At 44.1% G+C, this 19,756-nt stretch overlaps 1 protein-coding gene across 1 annotated transcript in view; it reads left to right on the top strand.

Moving 5' to 3' along the window:
- The window catches only part of LOC115362678 (cadherin-4-like), a 241,293-nt gene that overhangs the window by 207,165 nt on the left and 14,372 nt on the right, over nucleotides 1-19,756 (top strand). The window contains exons 9-12 of the mRNA XM_030056714.1: nucleotides 2,409-2,546; nucleotides 7,685-7,870; nucleotides 10,801-11,057; nucleotides 16,317-16,459. Of these exons, the coding sequence (XP_029912574.1) occupies nucleotides 2,409-2,546; nucleotides 7,685-7,870; nucleotides 10,801-11,057; nucleotides 16,317-16,459 (724 nt within the window). The remainder of the gene's footprint in view (nucleotides 1-2,408; nucleotides 2,547-7,684; nucleotides 7,871-10,800; nucleotides 11,058-16,316; nucleotides 16,460-19,756) is intronic.

Below are 19,756 nucleotides of genomic sequence, written 5' to 3'. Positions count from 1 at the left end.
TGACTTACAAATGTTTTGTGGCCATTTGTCACCCGTACACACACAACTCATCTTTTTTTTTGAAATTGCCTTCCTTTGCGGTCACCTTGTTTATGGAGCTGTAAACGTTATGACAAGATCCAAATGTGTTTATTCTCACATGACACGGATGTGCCAGTGACAACTCTGCAAAGAAATCTCCGAGACAGATCATCCTCCCAAACTGTCACCAGTGACAGACCTATTAACAACACATCACGCTGCAGTGGGCTTCTTGTGTTGTGTGTACGTCTGCGTACGTGAGCGTATGTGTGTGTATGTGTGTGAGGGAAAGATAGAGAGGGAATATGAGAGATAGAATGCCCTTGACACCTGTCAGACAAATACAAAAGCCCATATAATCACATCTACACTCAATAAAACACAAGCAATGGGAAGAGAGAGAAAAAAGGAAACTGATGGGAGTGAAAGAACGGAAAGCATGACAGTGCTGGAGGAAGGAACTGAGTGAGAATTTGGCATGGAAAAGAGCAGAGAAAATAGGGTGATAGAGACATGGAAGCAGGATGAGAAATGAAGGTGCCAGAGGGAGAGAGAGAGAGTGAGAGAGAGTCAACAAGAGAAGTATGAGGGAAACATGGAGGAAAAATGTCTTTGCTGAACCTCTGCTTGTTTTTCTCACTCTGTCTTATCTGTACACTGCTAATCCAGCCAGTCACCCTTAATGTGGGATTAAACTCCTACTCCCAATACACAGACACACACAGCACACATGCATACATACATCCATGTGCACACACACATATGCCCATAAATAATGCTCCTATACTTCCACATCAGTGTATACAAACATATACACACAGTCTCTCTCTACCTTTCAGAAATACCTCTGAATGTTTTCTCCTGCTGTTTTTCTTAGAGTGCGATATGAAAGTCCCTACCCTTGCAGGAAAAAAAAATCAGAGTGCATAAATACATAAACATGAATACTTAGCAGGAGGATGAGTGCTGCTACAGCGCAGGCTGTGGTGCTTTTGCGGACCACTGTAAGTTCAGCTGTGTCTTTTCCATGTCTCGTCATCGGAGTGGGGTGGCGGATGTGCCACATGCTATGAAAAAACAGCTCTTTAAAATTTGGCGGGCCTCCTCCCTCACTGCTTAGCACTATCTCCTGCTGTCTTTTACCCACTCGGCTCTGTTCTTACTTTTGAAATCCCCTCTTCCTCCCCTAAATAAACTGCTACACCACTTCCCTTTTAGAGGTCTCCAGTGATCTGTGGTGGACTTAGAAGAGCTTCATTGACAGTAACAGTCGTCAGTCCTCTGGAGAAAGCAGTACATGCTATGTGGTGTTGTCGCAGTGCTGAGAGGTTCAGAGGAGCTCCACATAATTACTCCCTTGTCTAATTAGCGAGAGCGATGTGTACACGCACGCCATACACTCTCACTGATGGGACAGTCAAGGCGAGCCACCGCTTCCAAACAAGAAGCGAGGAAGCAAGGGTGTGCTCATGTGTGCGTGCGTGCAGCCATCCGTGCTTGTGTGTGTTTTTGTTTGAGTCCATATTTGTGAGTATGAGTGTTAATGAGGGTGTGTGTACGAGGTTGGAGTTCAGCATCTTGTCTAGCATGGAGATGAGAGAAGCTGAGAGGAGCTGTCTAATCCTCCTGATGTGGCGTCCTGGCCTAATTGGGATATTTACTCAGTAATTAGCAGGTGAGAGAGACACTGGGAATGTAATTGGGAATCTCAGTGACGAGACGCATTATCCAGACAGGCAGCTCCAGGGCTCCATCCTTCCTGCAGCCCATTAACTACACCCCAGGACAGAAGTAGAGACAGAGGAGGCTCAGGGAGAGAGGGAGGGAGGCAGAGAGGCAAGGAAAGAGGAGAGTCTCACGCCTGGAAGTGCGCAGACATGCACTCGTACAGAAACACAAATATAAGAGCCATATTTCAGCTTCGAGTGAAGTGACACCGTGCCATTTCCAAAGATGAAATGGCATTTATCATTCTCTCATATTGTTGTTTCACAGATACTTCATTAATCTCTGTCAGTTGGATCATTGTCTTCACATCTGTCCATCAGTGGTACTGAATAAGCAGTGTCTTTTATGACACACCCATGGGGAGGCTTCCCAGTGCGGCTCTCAGATGGTGCAAAGTCTGGATAGGTTCCGCTGAGGAGGTTTCAGCACCATGGGCAACTCAGTCGTGTGAACGAATTCATCCTTGTGATACAGCGTTTCAAATGAGCACCATGGACAGCTCCTATAGAACATCATTCAGTCTTTGCCTCCTGGGAATCAGAGTCCTTGGCTGTTGCTGTATAGACCACAGGAGGAGATCTATAGCAGATTTACTGTATATAAATGCACATTGAATAAATGCATAATTTTCTTCCATGTCTTCTTTGTCATCTTTACAGAAAGTCTCCCAGTACACTATCATCGTGCAGGCAACGGACATGGAGGGTAACCTGAACTTTGGCCTGTCCAACACAGCCACTGCCATCATCACCATCACAGACATCAACGACAACCCTCCCATGCTCACCTCCAGAACTGTGAGTATGGAGCGGCCGGGATGCCAAGGATGAGGGAATTTGAAAAGGTAGAGGTAGAGAGGAGGAAAGAGATAGGGAGGAAAGGAGGAGGATGGGCATGATGGCCATGATGGAGATGGAGAGAATGAAAAGGCTGGAGGAAGAGGCAAGGAAGAAGGGACAGAGCAAGTAAAGAAGGATAGGAATGGCTTGAGTGTTGGGTTAATTGCTTGATGTTACACAGGAAGATTTACATAAGAACAGAAAGGGTGAGAATGAAGTGCAAAGGTTGTTCACCCTCATTTCCTTGTAAAGAATGCATAAATGCGCACACACACACACACACACACACACACACACACACACACACATATATATACATACCCCAGGAAAAAAAAAGAAAAGTAATCCATATCATTGACTTTCATCAGCAAGAAAACTACAGCCAGCATATCGTTAATGATGATTATTGTCATGGTAATGCTATTTAGAATGATGATTACATTACAAAAGGTCGTTCTGGAGACCAAGGTAAAAATGAAAGTCAAAAATAATGTATGTAATGCTTCATATCACTGGCAGCGCAATTCAGCCAGGCCATCACGGAAAGAATTAGTCAAAGGAAGAATCGGTGTTGTCCAAACATAAATAAAGACACTTTCCTCACCACTCTCTCAGGGTTTAATCTCCCTGTGGTCGTTTCCTTCAGTCCCACTAAATATCAGGGGTCAGTTGGAACAGCTAAGGTGGTAGGGCTATAGAGCAATGAGTTGTTGGGGCTTCCAGGGCACTTCCAGTTCCTGTATTTATTTATTTACTCATTTATTTATTTTTTGTATATGGAAAAAATGAATAAGGTTTCTGGTGCCTGTTTTCATCGTATCAAACCAGGACATGAGAAAGACCACAGGATATTTTATTTATTTATTTATTTATTTATTTATTTTGGCCCGCAATGTAGACTGTCTTGTCCTGCCTGTCAGGCTGTGATTAAGGTGAGGTTTATGAAGCACTGAAGCACAGGCAGCTCTCAGGGCAAAAAAGCACCATGAGCCACCACATTGTCTCAGAGGATGCAACTCAACTGGAATTAACTAGTATAAAAGGGGTTCGGGCTATAACTAACCAAATTCTGCATTGGAGCCACGTTTTTAGAGAAAATAACTTGTCAGTGCTATGACTAATTAAACTGTCCAATACAATTTTTATTTTTTCCAGCAAAAAAGTCAGGGTTCAAACAATTTGAGACAATTTGAGACACCAATTTGCCCCCTCCGTTTGAATTGACATGACCCCACTGCTTGTAAATTAATATGATGAAAATCACAGATCCTAAGTGCAGAAGATTATCGGGTAACCATGGTAGCTGCTGCCACGGCAGAAACAACTTGAGGACGCAGAAGAGGTAGAATCGGCGCCAAATGCTCGTGAATTTTTTTCTTCCATCCATACCACATCAACAAGATAAAGACATCCACGCTGAATCCAAAGATAATAAGCAAAGGAGCCAGTCTCAGCTTTAGACTTTCAAGTCCAAAGCCAAGAAGTTTCAAACAGTACCACATGTGTTTTATCATTCTTCTGGCAAGGCAGTGGAACCGGAAGCTCCGAATCACTTTAGTGTATCCACTGACAACTGGATTCTGATTTGCTATTTGAATGGTTTGAATCAGAGGTTAATGCAAGAGATGGGGGTCAAATTTAGGCAAAGACATAAATATATTGAAATGGTGAACAGTGCCAAAAAAGGTTTGTCAGTCTGTGGGTTAATGCTTTATGTCTGGGTCGTGGATCCAAAAGTCTTTGAACATCTAGGTATCAGTATTGCTTCAGGCATCAATATTGTGTGTGTGTGTGTGTGTGTGTGTGTGTGTGTGTGTGTGTGTGTGTGTGTGTGTGTGTTTGTGAGTGTGTACTTTCACTAGTGGCGAGAGGATTGGCCTCTTTGGTAGATAAGGTGCTTAGCTTTGCAATGACGGTGATAGCGGCTCTGGCAGTATCAGCAGTAGGCATGGCTCTGGAAGCGGGTAGCAGAGGAGTTAGCATTAGCATTTGCCCTGGGGGCTATTAAAACCCTTATGATAATGAGTTAGCGTTGGCGCTAAGCATGTGTCAGCTGTAGAGCTCATCAGAGAGCTGCTACATCATACGCAGCAGGGGAAACACAGAGCGAGGGCAGAGGAAAAAACACAAAGATAGTGAGTAGAAGGTGAACAAAGAGAGAAGTTGATGAGTGGACCCCCACGCAGAGCTGAAGATGAAAAACAGTCGAAGAAAAAGTGATGAGAGTGATGGGGAGAGGAGAACGCATGAAGGATTGTTTTCTCTTAGGAGATATTTGCTACAGCAGCAGTGATAAAGCACAGACATGGCCCATTGTAAATCAGAGGCCTCTCCTGACTCGGCATCCCCCATGCATTAGGATTCTTCAGTGACGCTGGCATATTGATGATAGTGGCCAGTAATTGATTGATATTCCCTAACTGTACTCCAGCATGTTTAAGTGCATTTCCATCATCGCCATGGAGGGAAGTTAATGCTATCATGGATATTGATGATAAACTTTAGTGGAGGTTTTGGAGCTGTGATGAGCAGAGCACTTTTACCCACTCTCTTCATAAATCATCCATTTTAGTGGTGGGATAACATAAAAGCCATTTTGTTGAGAATGCGGGCCATTATGCAAATATTTAGTGTTTGCAATAAACCCCATAGATCTTTCAAAGTGTCCCAGAAATAGAAAGTTTGGGGAATTTGTCTTTAATGTTGATGATTAATATTTCATCATCCCTATCAGAAGCTGGCCTATTTTTCAAGGCGGCACAGGGTGGTGTATGTGTATGGATGTGAAGGCTTTGGGTGCTTATTCAGGGCTGCATACATGTATGCATTATTTGTGCTTTGCAGATAGATGGGATAAAGTGAAGAAAGTTATCTGTCTGTTTGTTTGTTTATGCATAGCAAACCTAGTCTACAGCCCGTTGACTATGGGAGGTCTCATACTGTAGTACTGAAAGCCCTATACTTTCTGATTAGGTAATCAGAGGTATCCCTGTGCTGCACCTCCTTGGCCTCCATCCTGCTACCCATCCTCAAGTCCCAATGATAAAGTTCCCTGTCACATCTCTCCTGTCTCCTCCCTTCTGTCTCCTCTATTCTTTCCCCACTGCCAAGATAGTGACAGTGGGATGGGGGTGTTGACATGAGGTGCTTTGTCAAGTGTAGCAAGAAAGCCAACTGTACTCTGAGCCAATTATAATCAAAGAGCCTCCTCCCCTGCACCCCTCCTCTCCTTTATTTCAACAGTTAGGGGTGAGATACAGCATCACTTGGAAAGAAGGGAAGAGAAAAGTGTTGAATATCTGATCACAGAATACCTCAGCCTCTGCTGACAATGACCATTGTCTTATTGCATTTAATTATCGGAAAGGACACAGCTGCTGTGCCCTGCTATCAAACAAGTTAGATTTAGTCACAGTCAAAGTAGCACTCAGCTAATGAATCAGTGAGAGTTACAGTCAAGGACGGTGACAAATTCAAAGGTTTTTTTTTTCCAAGAGAGATTAACAAAGAATGGGTGCGTGTCTGTTCAAAAATCACAATTACCATATAACCATCCATTATTGAAAATGATGCCATTAGAGGGCCAGTTTACTGCTGTTGTACCAAAAAGAGAGTGAGGGTCAAAAAGAGAAGGAGACACAGAGCAATTGTACGGTTTAACAGAGTAAAGAGATTATGAGAAGAGGAATCTTAAACTGGGATATTGATTATAAGAGCTGTGTTAAACCCTTCAAAGTCTTCCATATCAGACCTGGTTAACACAAGCCTTTAGCTGTTACTGCGAGTTGAGAAAGACCCTCAGGGACCCTTAGGAGGTCAAGAGCTGTCTCTGAGTGAGAAGCGGAGTTATGGATTCTCTTCGTTTTTAATGCCACCTCCTTCAGAAAAAAAGTCATTTTTTTTATTGAACTGCCACTGGGGAGTACCTGAGCCAGACCACAGTAATAAACCGCACACGCACGCAGGCGCGGGCATGCACACACACACACACTCATACACACAAACACGCTTTCACACAAACATACTACAGCCTGGCTACTTATCCAATGTAGGCAGTGCATCAAGACCACCCGGACTTGTCTGTTGTCTTAAGAATGTCATTGAGTCTCTGAACAGCTCTCCTGACACAACCCCCTAATCTGTCCGCTGCTGTCGGCTGTTTGCTGGGTTGATGTGAGGGTTGCCAGGCAGGGTATTATGGTCTGTTGGAGTGTTTGGTCTGGGGCTTTGCTCTTAGATATCCTACACTCACATAAGCGGCTCAGTGACTCTTTCACGGCTGTTACCCATGGCGACACGGTGACTGTGTGGTGCCACATCGCCTGTTGCCTCCCGTTGAGGCCAAAACACGCCAACACACAACACACTCACCCTCTGACCCCCTTTGTTAATTGTTCAGAGATGATGGGGTGGTCCTGTACTGTAGGTGGGGCTGGGATTGGTAGGAGTTTTTTGGGGGGTAGCAATCTAGTGGCCGTTGCTGTTGTTGTTTCGCGTTTGTGCGCTTTATCCCCTGGCTTTGATCAATCCCCACCATAACAGACACATGACAGACAGCGGCTCACTCCTCATCAGGCTTATCAGGACAAAGCACATGTGTTTGTACAGCAAAGGGACATCTAAAAGCCACTCATACAGACTCAAACAGCTGTTTCAACCCTCCCTACTGCAGCCTCCTTTCTATTCATCCACCCTATCCTCCCTTGTCACTCCGGCTTTCAAAGGAATGGAATATTATTGCTCATCAAGGATGGGGATGGGAATGCAGGAAAGGCAAAAACATTGAAATTGGAACAGCGCTCTTGTGTGTGTGCTTGTGTGTGTTCATGTGTGTGCGACTGCTTGTGTGTTTACTGCTTGTTTACCACTCAGGTGTGGGAAGAGTGGGATCATTAAAGTTATGGCACCTGAAAACCAGAAAGGAGGGTTAGTTGCTGCATGGAGAAAAAAGAGAGACAGGCACTCGATGGCATAAAAAACGCCACCCTCAAATTGCTTATATGAGATTGCATCTCTCAGTTATAATCAGAGTACAGATATGTAGGCTGGCGTATAATAAAAGGGGGAAACATTTTACTCTTTGCCTTTCTCCTCAGTTTTCTGGTGAGGTCCCAGAGAATCGAGTGGACGTGGTGGTGGCAAACCTGACGGTGATAGATGCTGACCAGCCTCACTCGCCCAACTGGAACGCCATCTACAGGATCATCAGCGGAGACCCTTCAGGACACTTCACCATCCGCACTGACCCCGTCTCCAACGATGGCATGGTCACCGTGGTGAAGGTAAGATGCCAGACAGTCATCGCAAAAGCCCAGCTTCTGACCCCTATAGAGGTTAAGTCGCAAGATAAAGTATTTTCATGTTTCCGTGTTGCGTATCAGCCCCGTTTCCCCGGTGGACCTTAGGACGGATTTGGGGTCTTGTCTTTCAAAAGTCCCCTCGTGTCCAGCTGAGTGATTGGAGGCTCTTGTGCCCTTCAGAAACAGCACATACGCTCACACACAGACTTAAACACAATAGCTGGCGAGACCATTGCAGCAAATTAGGTATTGATTTCTCAATTACAAAGGCAATGGTTTTTATGCACTCATAATGTTCTAGCAGCTGTGGTAAATGACAGCAACAACAAAGCCTTGTCTTGTAACAGCTTGCTACGTTAACGTTAAGCTTGGGTTGTTACGTTATTCGACCCATTTATCCACAGGGAAATTGCAGAACGGATAATAGTACATATCCATATAAAAGTAGGGCATGTTTACATTCTATGCATACGATATTAACATGTATAAAGAGGTATTTGGTATGTCTATATGTGTACAATGTATGTACTTTTTCTATATGGGATTTGTTCATGTCTGTGTGGGTTCAACCTTGAATGGCTTAAATATGTTTATAATGTCACATGTGTTTTGCAGAAAGAACTTGTTTATTTACATGACCCTGAGGACCCAGGGGTATTCTCCTCGTGTCTCTGACTCCTCCAAATCTGATCTAATATCCCACAATAATATTTAGAAAAATAGCAATAACATCTCCCTGCAATTCCCATAGCACCCTGAGCACTGAGCATTGGCATTTTGCTTCTCTTCATTATCTCTAGATGACTGCCTTTTATAATCCATTCCTCTCCACTCACTCCCTGATGTAAGATTCAGCAGGCAGCCGGGCAGCCGTAAGCTTCAGTAGTGGCCCATGGGAGGTTATCAGGAAATCATAAAATAAGAGACAGGACGCCCCCTGGGAAGAACAAGGAATAGACTGTCTCAACGAGTAAACAGAGAGGCTTTGACTCGCTACAGGGAACAGGAGCTTGAATGGTTAGCAACCCTAATCGGTTTTACATCAGACGAAATGTGATAGGTAATGCTGAGAAGCTGCGAGAAGGTTCTGCCTTGGTGTTGCTGTTTCTAAGGCCGCTGCAGCTGCTACAGACACATCATCAAATCCCATTGACATCTAGGTATGCTGCAATCCCCCACTAGGGACCCAGGCTCTTCTGTAAACAAGGGCTGAGGTCTTAACCAGAACATGTCACACATTTAGACTATTCTCCAGGGGGGTTATGAGACGGCACTCTCATTTTGGAGAATGGTAATAGAGTCGGTACACAAACAAGTACGCATAAAAAAAACACACAAACACACCCGCTCGGTTTGAATGAGTCATTAAGATATGTAAATCACAGCTTATGATGAACACGGAGAATGACAGAGGGAGTGGAGAGGAGGAGAGAAGTGCGCTGAAGGCGGATTGTAGATCACAGGGAGAGGAGGACCAGAGGTGAAAAGAGGGGGAGATGGGATGTTAAAGTAAGGCGGAACAAATTAAGTAAAAGGGAAAGAGGAATGAGCGGAGTGATGTAGAGGAGATGTAAGATGTATGATGGCTTATGGGCAAAAGATGGATGCCATGTTGCTGACCTCTCACCCCTCTGGCATCCTTCAGGGTGTGTGTGTGTGTGTGTGTGTGTGTGTGTGTGCTCACGTGTGTGTGTGTGTTTTAGTCCGCCTACAGCTATGCTCAGGACCTCCCTGTGCTCAGAATACTGCTGGCTGTGGATCAAAGAGCCTTGAGCGTGGCCAGCCTGTAAATGGGATCCCAGTGCACCATAGGGTCACAGACAAACACACATGTGCCTAGATTCACTCCCATAGTATACCCATAGTATATACATGCACGCACACAGGCATGCTGTAACACACACACACACACACACATACACATACATCTACTCCAATGCACTTGTCGGCCAAGCTGCCTGGTCAGCGCAATGTTTCCACACAGTCCACTGATAACATTAAGGCAATTCAACATACAGATGTGCTCAAAGTCATTATCATCACCATCAAGAGCAACAGGCACAAGCCTTTTGGAGGAAATCATCAGTTGCCGATCTAGCAATGTACGAGTGGCATCTACAAGCAGCAATGCTTTTTATTTTTTTTTCTTTTCCTGGCTTGTTACTGTTATTTGAACCTGAACGTGCAGTCTTCATTAGGAGAGTGCAGAGCTGTCACTCTGGTTTAGGTTCAGCCAGCAGAACCCCCAACAGACCATACACATATGCTCAAAATGTTTTTTTTTTACTTATTTATTTATTTTTTTTTTAATTTGAGGGGGGTGGGGTCCTCAGAGCTTAGAGATAAAACGGGCACAGTTCATCCAAGGACTGCTCAGCACCATATCTGTTAATTTATCATTTCCTTTATCATATACAAGTTTCCACGCAGATTCTTCCAGCCACATTAGAAAAGAGGAGAAATGAAGATAGGGGCTTTAACATTGCAGTCACCATAACATTTATCCCGGCTATGCATAGCATTGCTTGGATCCGCTTGAAAGACAAAAATAAACCCAAGAAATGAGGAAAGAGATTTATTTTCTCCCTTTATTTACCAGAAAATAGATAGTGGAGATTGCAGTTTCACATATAGAGAATGTGTTCATCATTACCTAGATTGACATTTAGCTATTCTTCCCACTGACCTCAAAAAGTTCAGACAGAAACAGAATCTGACATATTGCATTGTGTGAAGGTAATACTATGGAGGATGTGCGTGTGAGAGTGCTGATGGACACGATGCTGCTAGATGGCATGCTTTGCAAACTGCCTTTGAGTATTCTCTTACGGAAGCACTGGAAACTAATAGCTTTGAAAGTTTTCGCCACTTTTCTGACTTTTCTTCTGCTCGCCCTTCCTTCACCCTTCCAGCCGGTCGACTTTGAGATGAACCGTGCCTTCATGCTGACGGTAGTGGTGTCCAACCAGGCCCACCTGGCCAGTGGCATCCAGTCCTCACTGCAGTCCACAGCTGGGGTCACCATATCTGTGCAGGACGTCAACGAGCCTCCTTACTTTCCCACAAACCCTAAACACATCCGCTTTGAGGAGGGCGTCCCCGCTGGCACCAGCCTGACCACCTTCTCAGCCTCAGACCCCGACCGACTGCAGATGCAGCAGAGCATCAGGTACGGACTGACCAGATTGAAATCAGACTACAGAATGCACTGCAAGTCATGTAGTTGCATTTCACATGCAGTGTTATATTCTTGTTTTTTTTCTGAAAACAAGTGTGAAAAATCTGTTAGTGGGATGAGATACTCCCACTTGTTTCCTGTGCTGATTGTTTCCTTTTTTATCAGTTGTTGTTTTCTTGATTTGCCTTACTCTGCTTTATTCTGCCATATTTATACTTGTTTATACAAGTGAAACTGCACAGGAAGCAAGTGGGTTGACATTTTTTCACTTGTCCTACAAGGTGTTTAAGACTGAAAATAAGACTCAATGACTTGTTAAGATGGATGTTTTTTGCAGTGTGGGCATACTATTTCACTATGTCACCCCCACTGTGGAAGATTAGATTCTGTTGTGCATGGTCAGTCTGGAACAGTGCTATCCACTTGAACCTTAAATTGTAGCTAGCTGCTCTGTAAGTGTATGCCTGGCAAAAATCCTCCCTCCATCTGCACCAGCAGCAGGCTAAAATGCCTCCTGGACAGGTTCCATCTCAGTAGTTAGGGGTCAAGGTTCGGGGATGGGACTATATTCTGGCATTATCCATCTCTCCAAGTCTCACTGTGCAAAGTTTATGAGCCAACACAGAACTCGGAGTAAGGAGGGTAAGAGGGTTAATAGGGAGCACCAGCCTCCAGGGTAATCAGAGGTGTGTATATTCTATAGGTTGCATTAGTACATGCATGCAGGTGCGCACATACACACGCACACATATAGCGAGAGAGAAAGAGAGGGAGAGGGAGAGAGTGAGGGAGACGAGAGAGGAGGAGAACAGCTGGCCTGAGCCCAAAGGCCTGACACAGCATTCTGTCCACCTGCAGTGTTCTTGCTCTGCACTAAGGCTCTGTGGCTTTTAAATGTAAGCCAACCTTTAAATGACCAGCTGGCCTTTCCTCAGTCCTGCTGTCAACTTGACAGTAGCAGTGATTGCATTATGGCCGTTCAAACTCAGAGGTAATCTATTAAGTTCGCTTGGCTACGTATCGACGTTGCAAAGAGCAGCGCCTTTAGATTATGATCACGCAAATGCAGGAGTGCACACGTTTCCTCATAGAGTCTGTCTTTAGGGTACAATACAATGGGTGTATTAATGTGATTTATAACTGGTACAGTATTGCATGGCAATTGAGTTGATAACATGGCTGTGCATATGACATTAATACCACCTCCTTCCAACCCTCACACTCCACCAGCCCCTTCCTTACCATTTTCTCCGGGGAAAAGATCTAAACAAATTTCCCAGCTAATTTCACAGCAAATGAGAGTAAATTGGGTGTACATTATAATTTAGGAAGACGCCAAAGTCACCAGCTGGGCTCTCTCTCTCCCTCTCTCTCTCTGTCCCTCTCTCTCTCTCTCCCTCCCTCTCTTCTATATATCTCTTTCTCTTTTTCACTTCCTTCTCTCACCCTGTTAAATTCACTTTCACCTCTCTGGCTTACTCCTTGTTTTCCAAGACCACTTTGATACAGCAGTCCATCTTAGAAATAAGTTTGCCTTGCACAAGCAAAACTGCATTCTGTCATGGTCTCCTTCACACATACCTACTCATACACACACACGCACACATGCGCACCCACACACACCCCAAACTTCCTTGTTTTGCTCTCATCAAATGAGCAAGTAGGACTTCTGGGATGGCAAATCCTCCACATCATCCATTCACATCCATCTGGATAGGATCTCTATCAATCCCCCTGCCTTACATCAGCTCCATAAAAGGTAACTGCTCTGAACTGTTATGCAAGGACACTAATCACAGCTGTTCCCCTCATCTCTTGGATTCTTATTCTGAACCAAAAACAAAGCCATGAGACAAAATAGATAATCATGGGATCACTCCTGCCAATCAGCAAAAAACCCTGTATTATGCTGACTCTGTACTATCACTGTATTATGCTTTCATCTCCACACAGACCTGATCTCAGTGTACACGCCTGTCCCCATCGATCAAATAGTTAGTTGACGTGTCTATTTGCATGTGACTAGGAAGAGACATTTCGTTTTGACACCAGTTCACGTTGCATGTAATTTATGGGGCACTTCTTTGCATATGACAAAGAGCTATATGTCTTCTTAAATGGATGGTGGTGATAGGCAAGCAAGAGATGCCGTGGGAAGATTTAGAGAGAGCTGTAAATGTCCCAAGTAAGGAGGAAAAAGACATGGCGGAAGGGGGGTCAGGTCAAGGTTTGAACTTGACAGGTGCTTATCAGAGGACGGACGGACTGACAGTGTCCTCTTGGGGTTGGAGGGTACGATGTGGACAGGGACGGGGGGGCAGGAGAGTAAGGTATCATGCATCACCTGTCAGACACCGACCAGTAAGGTCGAGACATGGGATTGGAGACACTGGCATAAATGATTACCCAAACCGCCTTGGCTGAGCTTGAGACATGCATTTTTCATCCTCAGGGTCGGGGGTTTGAAAAATAAATGTCATACCTCTCCCTGCTGCTTGCTAAGATCACTAACCTGCCAGGCTTAATCATATACCCAGCCATACTCGCATGCCAACCAACTCCCAAATGAGAGAAACTTTGGGCTAGAGGAGTGCTTGGGGATGCATTGGAAATAAGACACAGGAAGGAATGGTAAAACTTTCACTCAAAGTGTAACATTTTAACCAGATATTTCCTCCCAAAAAGCAGTGGGGTAAACAGGAACTGTTTACCTTTCCCAGAAAATAGAAAGTGGCACAACACTTCATTAAAAAGTTAGCGATTGGGACTGCCATTTGCCAACAGCAGTGTTGTTGACAGCTGGGATTGTAAACAAAAACATTCTGGGTCCTTTCTGAGGCTTCTTTCTAATGGCCAGCGTAGCCCTATCATTTAATTGAATGCCATCAGAAAAGCCTGATCCCAGAGCAAAGAATTTAATTAGGGGGAAATGGGCATCTGAAGCAAACTAGAGATTGAGATCAGCAATTCAATATCCCACTGAGCCGCCCTTAACCTACCTGATTTTTTTTTTTTTTTTCCCTTAAGAAAATGACTAATTATACAGTGGATTGTCTTTTTAATGCATTGGCTCAGCTGGAAGGATCATTGTGGACTTAATTTTCTTCATATAAGGTTTATTACTTCTGCATTGTGGACTGGTCAGGAGACTTAATTAAAGAGTGGAGGGCCGGGGGCCTGGCTTTGGGAACAAACCTTTGAGTTATGGCCTTTTATGATAACCTGAGAAAGAATAGGTTCCATTGGGCTTTGATAGATCTTAGTGGTGGAACTGGGAGAAACTTCATTTGATTTCTCCCTCCCTCTCTCTCTCTCTCTCTCTCTCTCTCTCTCTCTCTCCTCTCTCTCTCTCTCCCTCTCTCTCTCTCTCTCTCTCTCTCTCTCTCTCTCTCTCTCTCTCTCTCTCTCTCTCTCTCTCTCTCTCTCTCTCTCATACACCATTTTCTTCCCCTTCTCTATTCCGTTTTCTTCTCCTCTGTTCTTGACCCCCCAAGAGTTATGAATTCCCTTGCTCAGTGAGAGGAGCTCAGGTTAGTCTGCCCCCCACTGGAAAGACAGAGAACAGTTTTCTTCCACCGCACACGGAGATACTCTGTTTGGCTTGGCAGAGCCAAAATACATGCAGTTGAACGAAACACACTGTAGCAAATTATCGTTGGGTTGTAAGTATCAAGTTGATCTTAATGAGGGTATTAAAAGCACATCATACGGACATGCTGCTTCGTGGGAATTCCCCTTCTCCCTAGTCCTGTTTCCTTTCCCAACCTTCCCTGACTGTGTTCTCCGCCCTTTTATCCCGCCCCCACTGTGATGGACACACTCTGGTCCCAGTGGTGATTTCACAGTTTGCCAGTCAGTGGCCATGGGCCCGGCTAGCCACAGTGAACCACTCCGGAGTGCGGGAATGTCATCTCTCTGATCCGCTTCCCCACACTGCGCTTCGCCTGGGATCTTGCCCACTGCCTGCTGGGAAAATCCCACCACCCTCTCTGCAGGAGACATGAGATTAGACCCTTTGTCAGCCCCCCACCCCTCCCACCTCCCACCTCCACCCATCCCTCCAGTCAAGGCATGCACTCTCCTCCAAGTAGGCAGGAATGTACAGGGAGTATTTAATCTCACATGAATAAACAAGTGGGCTGCGCAGTTACTGTATGCACACCTGATTCACAGAATATAAAAGCAAGGTTACAGTCAAATCCATTTCAGTTTAGGTGGCTTTAAAGTTGAAAATATATGTCACATAACTACATGACTGCATGGCCCGGAGAGACGTTCAGTAAATGAAATCGGATAGATGCAGAAACCTCGTTGGGTAAGGCCAAAGAGTCACCAGCGCTCAGACGATGTTGCACATACAAAAGTGAGATTGCCGCCAGAGAGATGTCGGGTGATGAACCCTGAAACACAGAGGGAAAGAGACAAAGATGAGAACATTCGGACAGGGATGGGGGAATGTATGAATACGGAAGCGTAGGAAGATGAGGCGAGGTAGTGCGGGTTGAGTGAGATCAGATAGAATTGAAATCGTGGAGCAAGCCAAAAGCAACAGAGCCTGGGAAACAGGAACGGATAGATCAGAGTGAGATTGGGGTTAAATCCTGGAGTTGATCCCTTGTTCCTCTCCTGCCCTCTATCCCAGGGTGTTGTCTTCACCTGCTCACACATCCACTCTCTTGTTTGATGAACAGTACCCACATCATATCAGCCTTTCACCCACACCCTCGCTGTGTGCGCTCACACACACACACACACACACACACACACACACACACACACTTACAAACAGACACAGAAAATGGAAAAATATACAGTTTCTAACATTGTCATACAGTCCATACAGTTTCTCTTTTCCAGCGTAAGCAAGATATTCATTTGAATCTGTGCATGCAACCTATATCCACCCACTCACACACACACACACACACACACACACACACATACACACACAGTTGCAGTAGTGCTTAACTGGGGAGGTAATTGACTTCAACGCTTGGTACAGGGGAGTGGAAAATGAGGTGAAATTGACTGTAGGCTGCAGGCTCTGGAGAAGAAGTCAATGAAGAATTAAACGGTGTGAAGGTCAGGGTGGTGCGATTTTGTGAGTATGTGTGTGTGGGCAATCTGTTTTTGCCCTTGGAGGCCGAACCACAAAGGAAAGGGTTGGGGGGCCGGGGGGGTATTAACCGCTTGTACACATGCAAACAGTAGCGCTAACTCTCCCATTGATCTGCCCCGGTGTGTGTTTAGGTATTCAAAGCTGAACGACCCCGCTGACTGGCTGTCCATCAACAGAACCAACGGTCAGATAGTGACCACGGCAACTCTTGACCGAGAGTCCATCTATGTCAAAAACAATATCTATGAAGCCACATTCCTGGCAACGGACAATGGTAAGTGTTTGTTTTTATGTATGCAGTGCATCATTGAGCCATTCAGTAAAATGGAAAATAGCTGGGATCAAGGTTCTTTCTTCAGTCCAGAGTCTCATTTATTCACCCCTTCTTATTTTCATGGAGCTTTCGTCGTCATTTCCTCGTAATATATTAAAGCCCCTGCACAGTTCATTAAGCAACACAATCTGAAGTTCGGAATTAATATTGTAAGAATTATTATAAACTAAAAATATTAAAATATAATTATCGCCCATGGCAAAGAATGTCTCTCATTTGATAATGGAAAAAACAGTGGACAATTCAGATATCTCACATACAGATTACATACACATTGTATGTATTGTTCATATCACTCAAGTCTGTGTTTTGTGAACAGGACATTTTGTTTTGCTGACCCCTTCACACTCAAGCTATTTGATGCGGTTTATCACAGCGTCTTGCATTTTATTACAGGAGTTAAATTTCAGATTCATCATTATGATTCATAAAGTTGGCTGGTCTTCAACAACAAGGAGGGAAGTCACACTGCATTATATTTATCTGGAAGCTTCTGCTTTAGAAGCTATCCCTGTATCTCATATCTTTACTCTCTTTGAAATTCAGTAATTATGGTATCAGATCTCAGGACTGATAAGTTTTAAATAATCCATGCATAAATTCTCAACTCATTTCAGGATTGAACCAGTTTCTGGCACAGCACGTAAATGGAAATTGGAACAGTATGCAAAACACTTTGAAATTACTTGGAAATTATGGTGTCTGGTCTGCTTCGGTGATTTTAAAGCAGTGGTGTTGCTTTAAAAACACTTGCAGTGGTGCTGGCTGTCCAGGTGAAGGTGTAAGACCAAATGCTTCTTTATTATTCAAGTTTATATAAGGCGATATAGGGTTCGTGGAAGCCATATTCCCTTGGCTAACAGTGAAATGGTATGTCACAGTTTCTGTAACATTTGTGATTTGTTTATAATTTACTACATAATTACATGTTTAGTCTTGAACTTGTGAGTGGTAGGTTGACAGAGGCCTGCCTCAACACCCACTATGGAGGAGCCCTTGACATTTAACCAGTTACTCCAGAGCAGCAGCAAATGAAAGCATGTAACTGTGAAAGAGAAACTGGGTGTTGCTAGAAAAGAGCAAGTAGTCGACTTTCCCAGGATTTTTCCCCGGGAGAAGAAAAAAAATAGTTGATTGTGTGACAGCTGGAGCGTGTGACCGAATTATATTGTTTGATTTTTGTCATTTGTTTTGTTTTGTTTTCAGTTCTGTCTTGAAAACAAAATCACGAACTTGATTAAATAAGATTAAATAAGAAATAAATAAAAAAGAAACATTTTGTGTGGGCATAGAGGGAGGGATACAGGGATACAGGGATGCTGGGTGCTCATGCCAGGAGCAGCTGGGTTATAAATGACAGTCCTGGATTCACCCAGTTGCTCAATAGAGGTGTAAAATCGAATCGTAAAAAAAAAAAAAAAAAAAAAAAAACGCTACACAATAAGCTCTACAAAGTTCTCAAGTTTGAACTCTGGGGTTGTAAGAGTAAGAGAGTTACAAGACCGTGAGTGTTCATTATATTTTGTGTGTGTTGCAGGAGAGCCACACAACCAAACACTAAAGTTTAAGTGTCATTGTAGATATATGCCTTTGAAAGAATATTTGTTGATTTCGTATAGTGTCATCCCATATCTCTGAATGAAAAAAAAAAGTATTTTTGCAAAATACAGAGAAATGGTGGTGTTTTTGTCTTCCTAATGTACAAAATAAACCGAACCACAACCAAAATTAAGACCCAAAAAAGGTAGTAAAAACCGTACCGTGGGTTTATTGAACCATTACAGCCCTTTTGGTCATGCCGTATCGATCCACTCTCTCCTCTCCCCTGCCCTCCCCTCCTCTCCTCTCCCTTTTCTGCCCATCACAATTCATGTAGCATATATTGTTTGTTCTGCCTCAAAGTCGAAACCCCAAGCTTAACCGAGCACAAACTCAATCACAGCAAACAAGCAAGTTCTCTCTCTTTTTTCAAGTGGCAGCAAGTGCTTTTTCTCAAACAAATAGTGAATGCTTTTTCCCTCCCAAATTGCCTTATCGGTGACGTGCAGTGCATTGGTGTATTTACCTCAAGTCATGGCGGATTTGAAACACAAGTGTGTGAGCATGTGTGAGTGCGTGCGAGTGGTTTTACGTATGTACATATATATATATGTGTGTGTGTGTGTGTGTGTGAGAGAGAGAGAGAGAGTTTGTGTGTTTGTGCGCTTGTTTGGGTACATCTGTTTGCCTTGATTGACAGTGTCAGAGACCATGATGTGTAACTTCCTGTGTTGTTTTTGTTGAGAGGGGATAGGGGGCCGGATTAGAGAGCAAATATATTAGGGTTGACACACTCCCGTCGTTAAGACTTCACAAACATCCGCTTTCTCGCTTCCACCAGCCGGATTTTTACTCCCTGTCTTCCTGTTCCTGTCACTCTCTGTCCTTCTTCATCATTTCAATAACTTTGCCTTACTTTCTCAGTCTGCCTTGTCCCTTCAGAAACTTATTAGCCTATAAACTTCCATTTGCACCCTCAGGTAAAGGAAACAGGAATAAGCTCAGCTCTATGGGGGATTTTGGTGTTATTATTATTAGTAGCAGTAGTGGTAGTAGTTGGGGTTTTTTTTTAATCTGAGTGGCCTCTGAGTGGTAAATATTTAGAGCCCTCTTGCCATGAGATTTGACAGATTTTGGAACGATAGCTAGATAAAAAGATGGGATGCCAGCGGTTCAAGTGGTAGTGCGTGTCTGAGTGTGTGTGTGTGTGTGTGTGTGTGTGTGGCTGCATCAGACTGACTATGTGGGTGTTGCTGGAGTGCCAGTCGTCATAATGTGAGAGGGATTATGGTAAGAAGTGCTGGGGGTGGTGTGAGACTGTAAGGATGGCAGGATGGGGGACAGAGAGGCGGTGACAGTATGGTGAGAAGTACAGTCGTGCCGCTACCATATTAACGCGTCTGCCCCCCTGCAAAATCTGTCTGCCTCAGACAGCCCTCTGACACATGCTTTTTCCTTTCAAAACACCTATGCTTTTGTTTATGTTTTTCTTCAAACAGCATATGGTAAGCTTGCTACAAGTCCCTTTTCCATGCTTCAAATCTCTGAGCCACCATCAAAAAAAAAAAAAGAGAGTTAATACAAATCCTTTTGAGGAATTTACACAAACATAATTATTTATTTAGCTGGTTAAAACCCACATAATTCTCCTATCAGCTGTGGCAAGCTGCTTCCACATGTCCCCCATACATGGCTTGG

The sequence above is a fragment of the Myripristis murdjan genome, chromosome 7, assembly GCF_902150065.1.
Source record: "Myripristis murdjan chromosome 7, fMyrMur1.1, whole genome shotgun sequence".
NCBI classification, from domain to species: Eukaryota; Metazoa; Chordata; class Actinopteri; order Holocentriformes; family Holocentridae; genus Myripristis; species Myripristis murdjan.
Note: the sequence above shows the minus strand (reverse complement) of the source record. Positions and strands in the feature narration are given on the sequence as shown.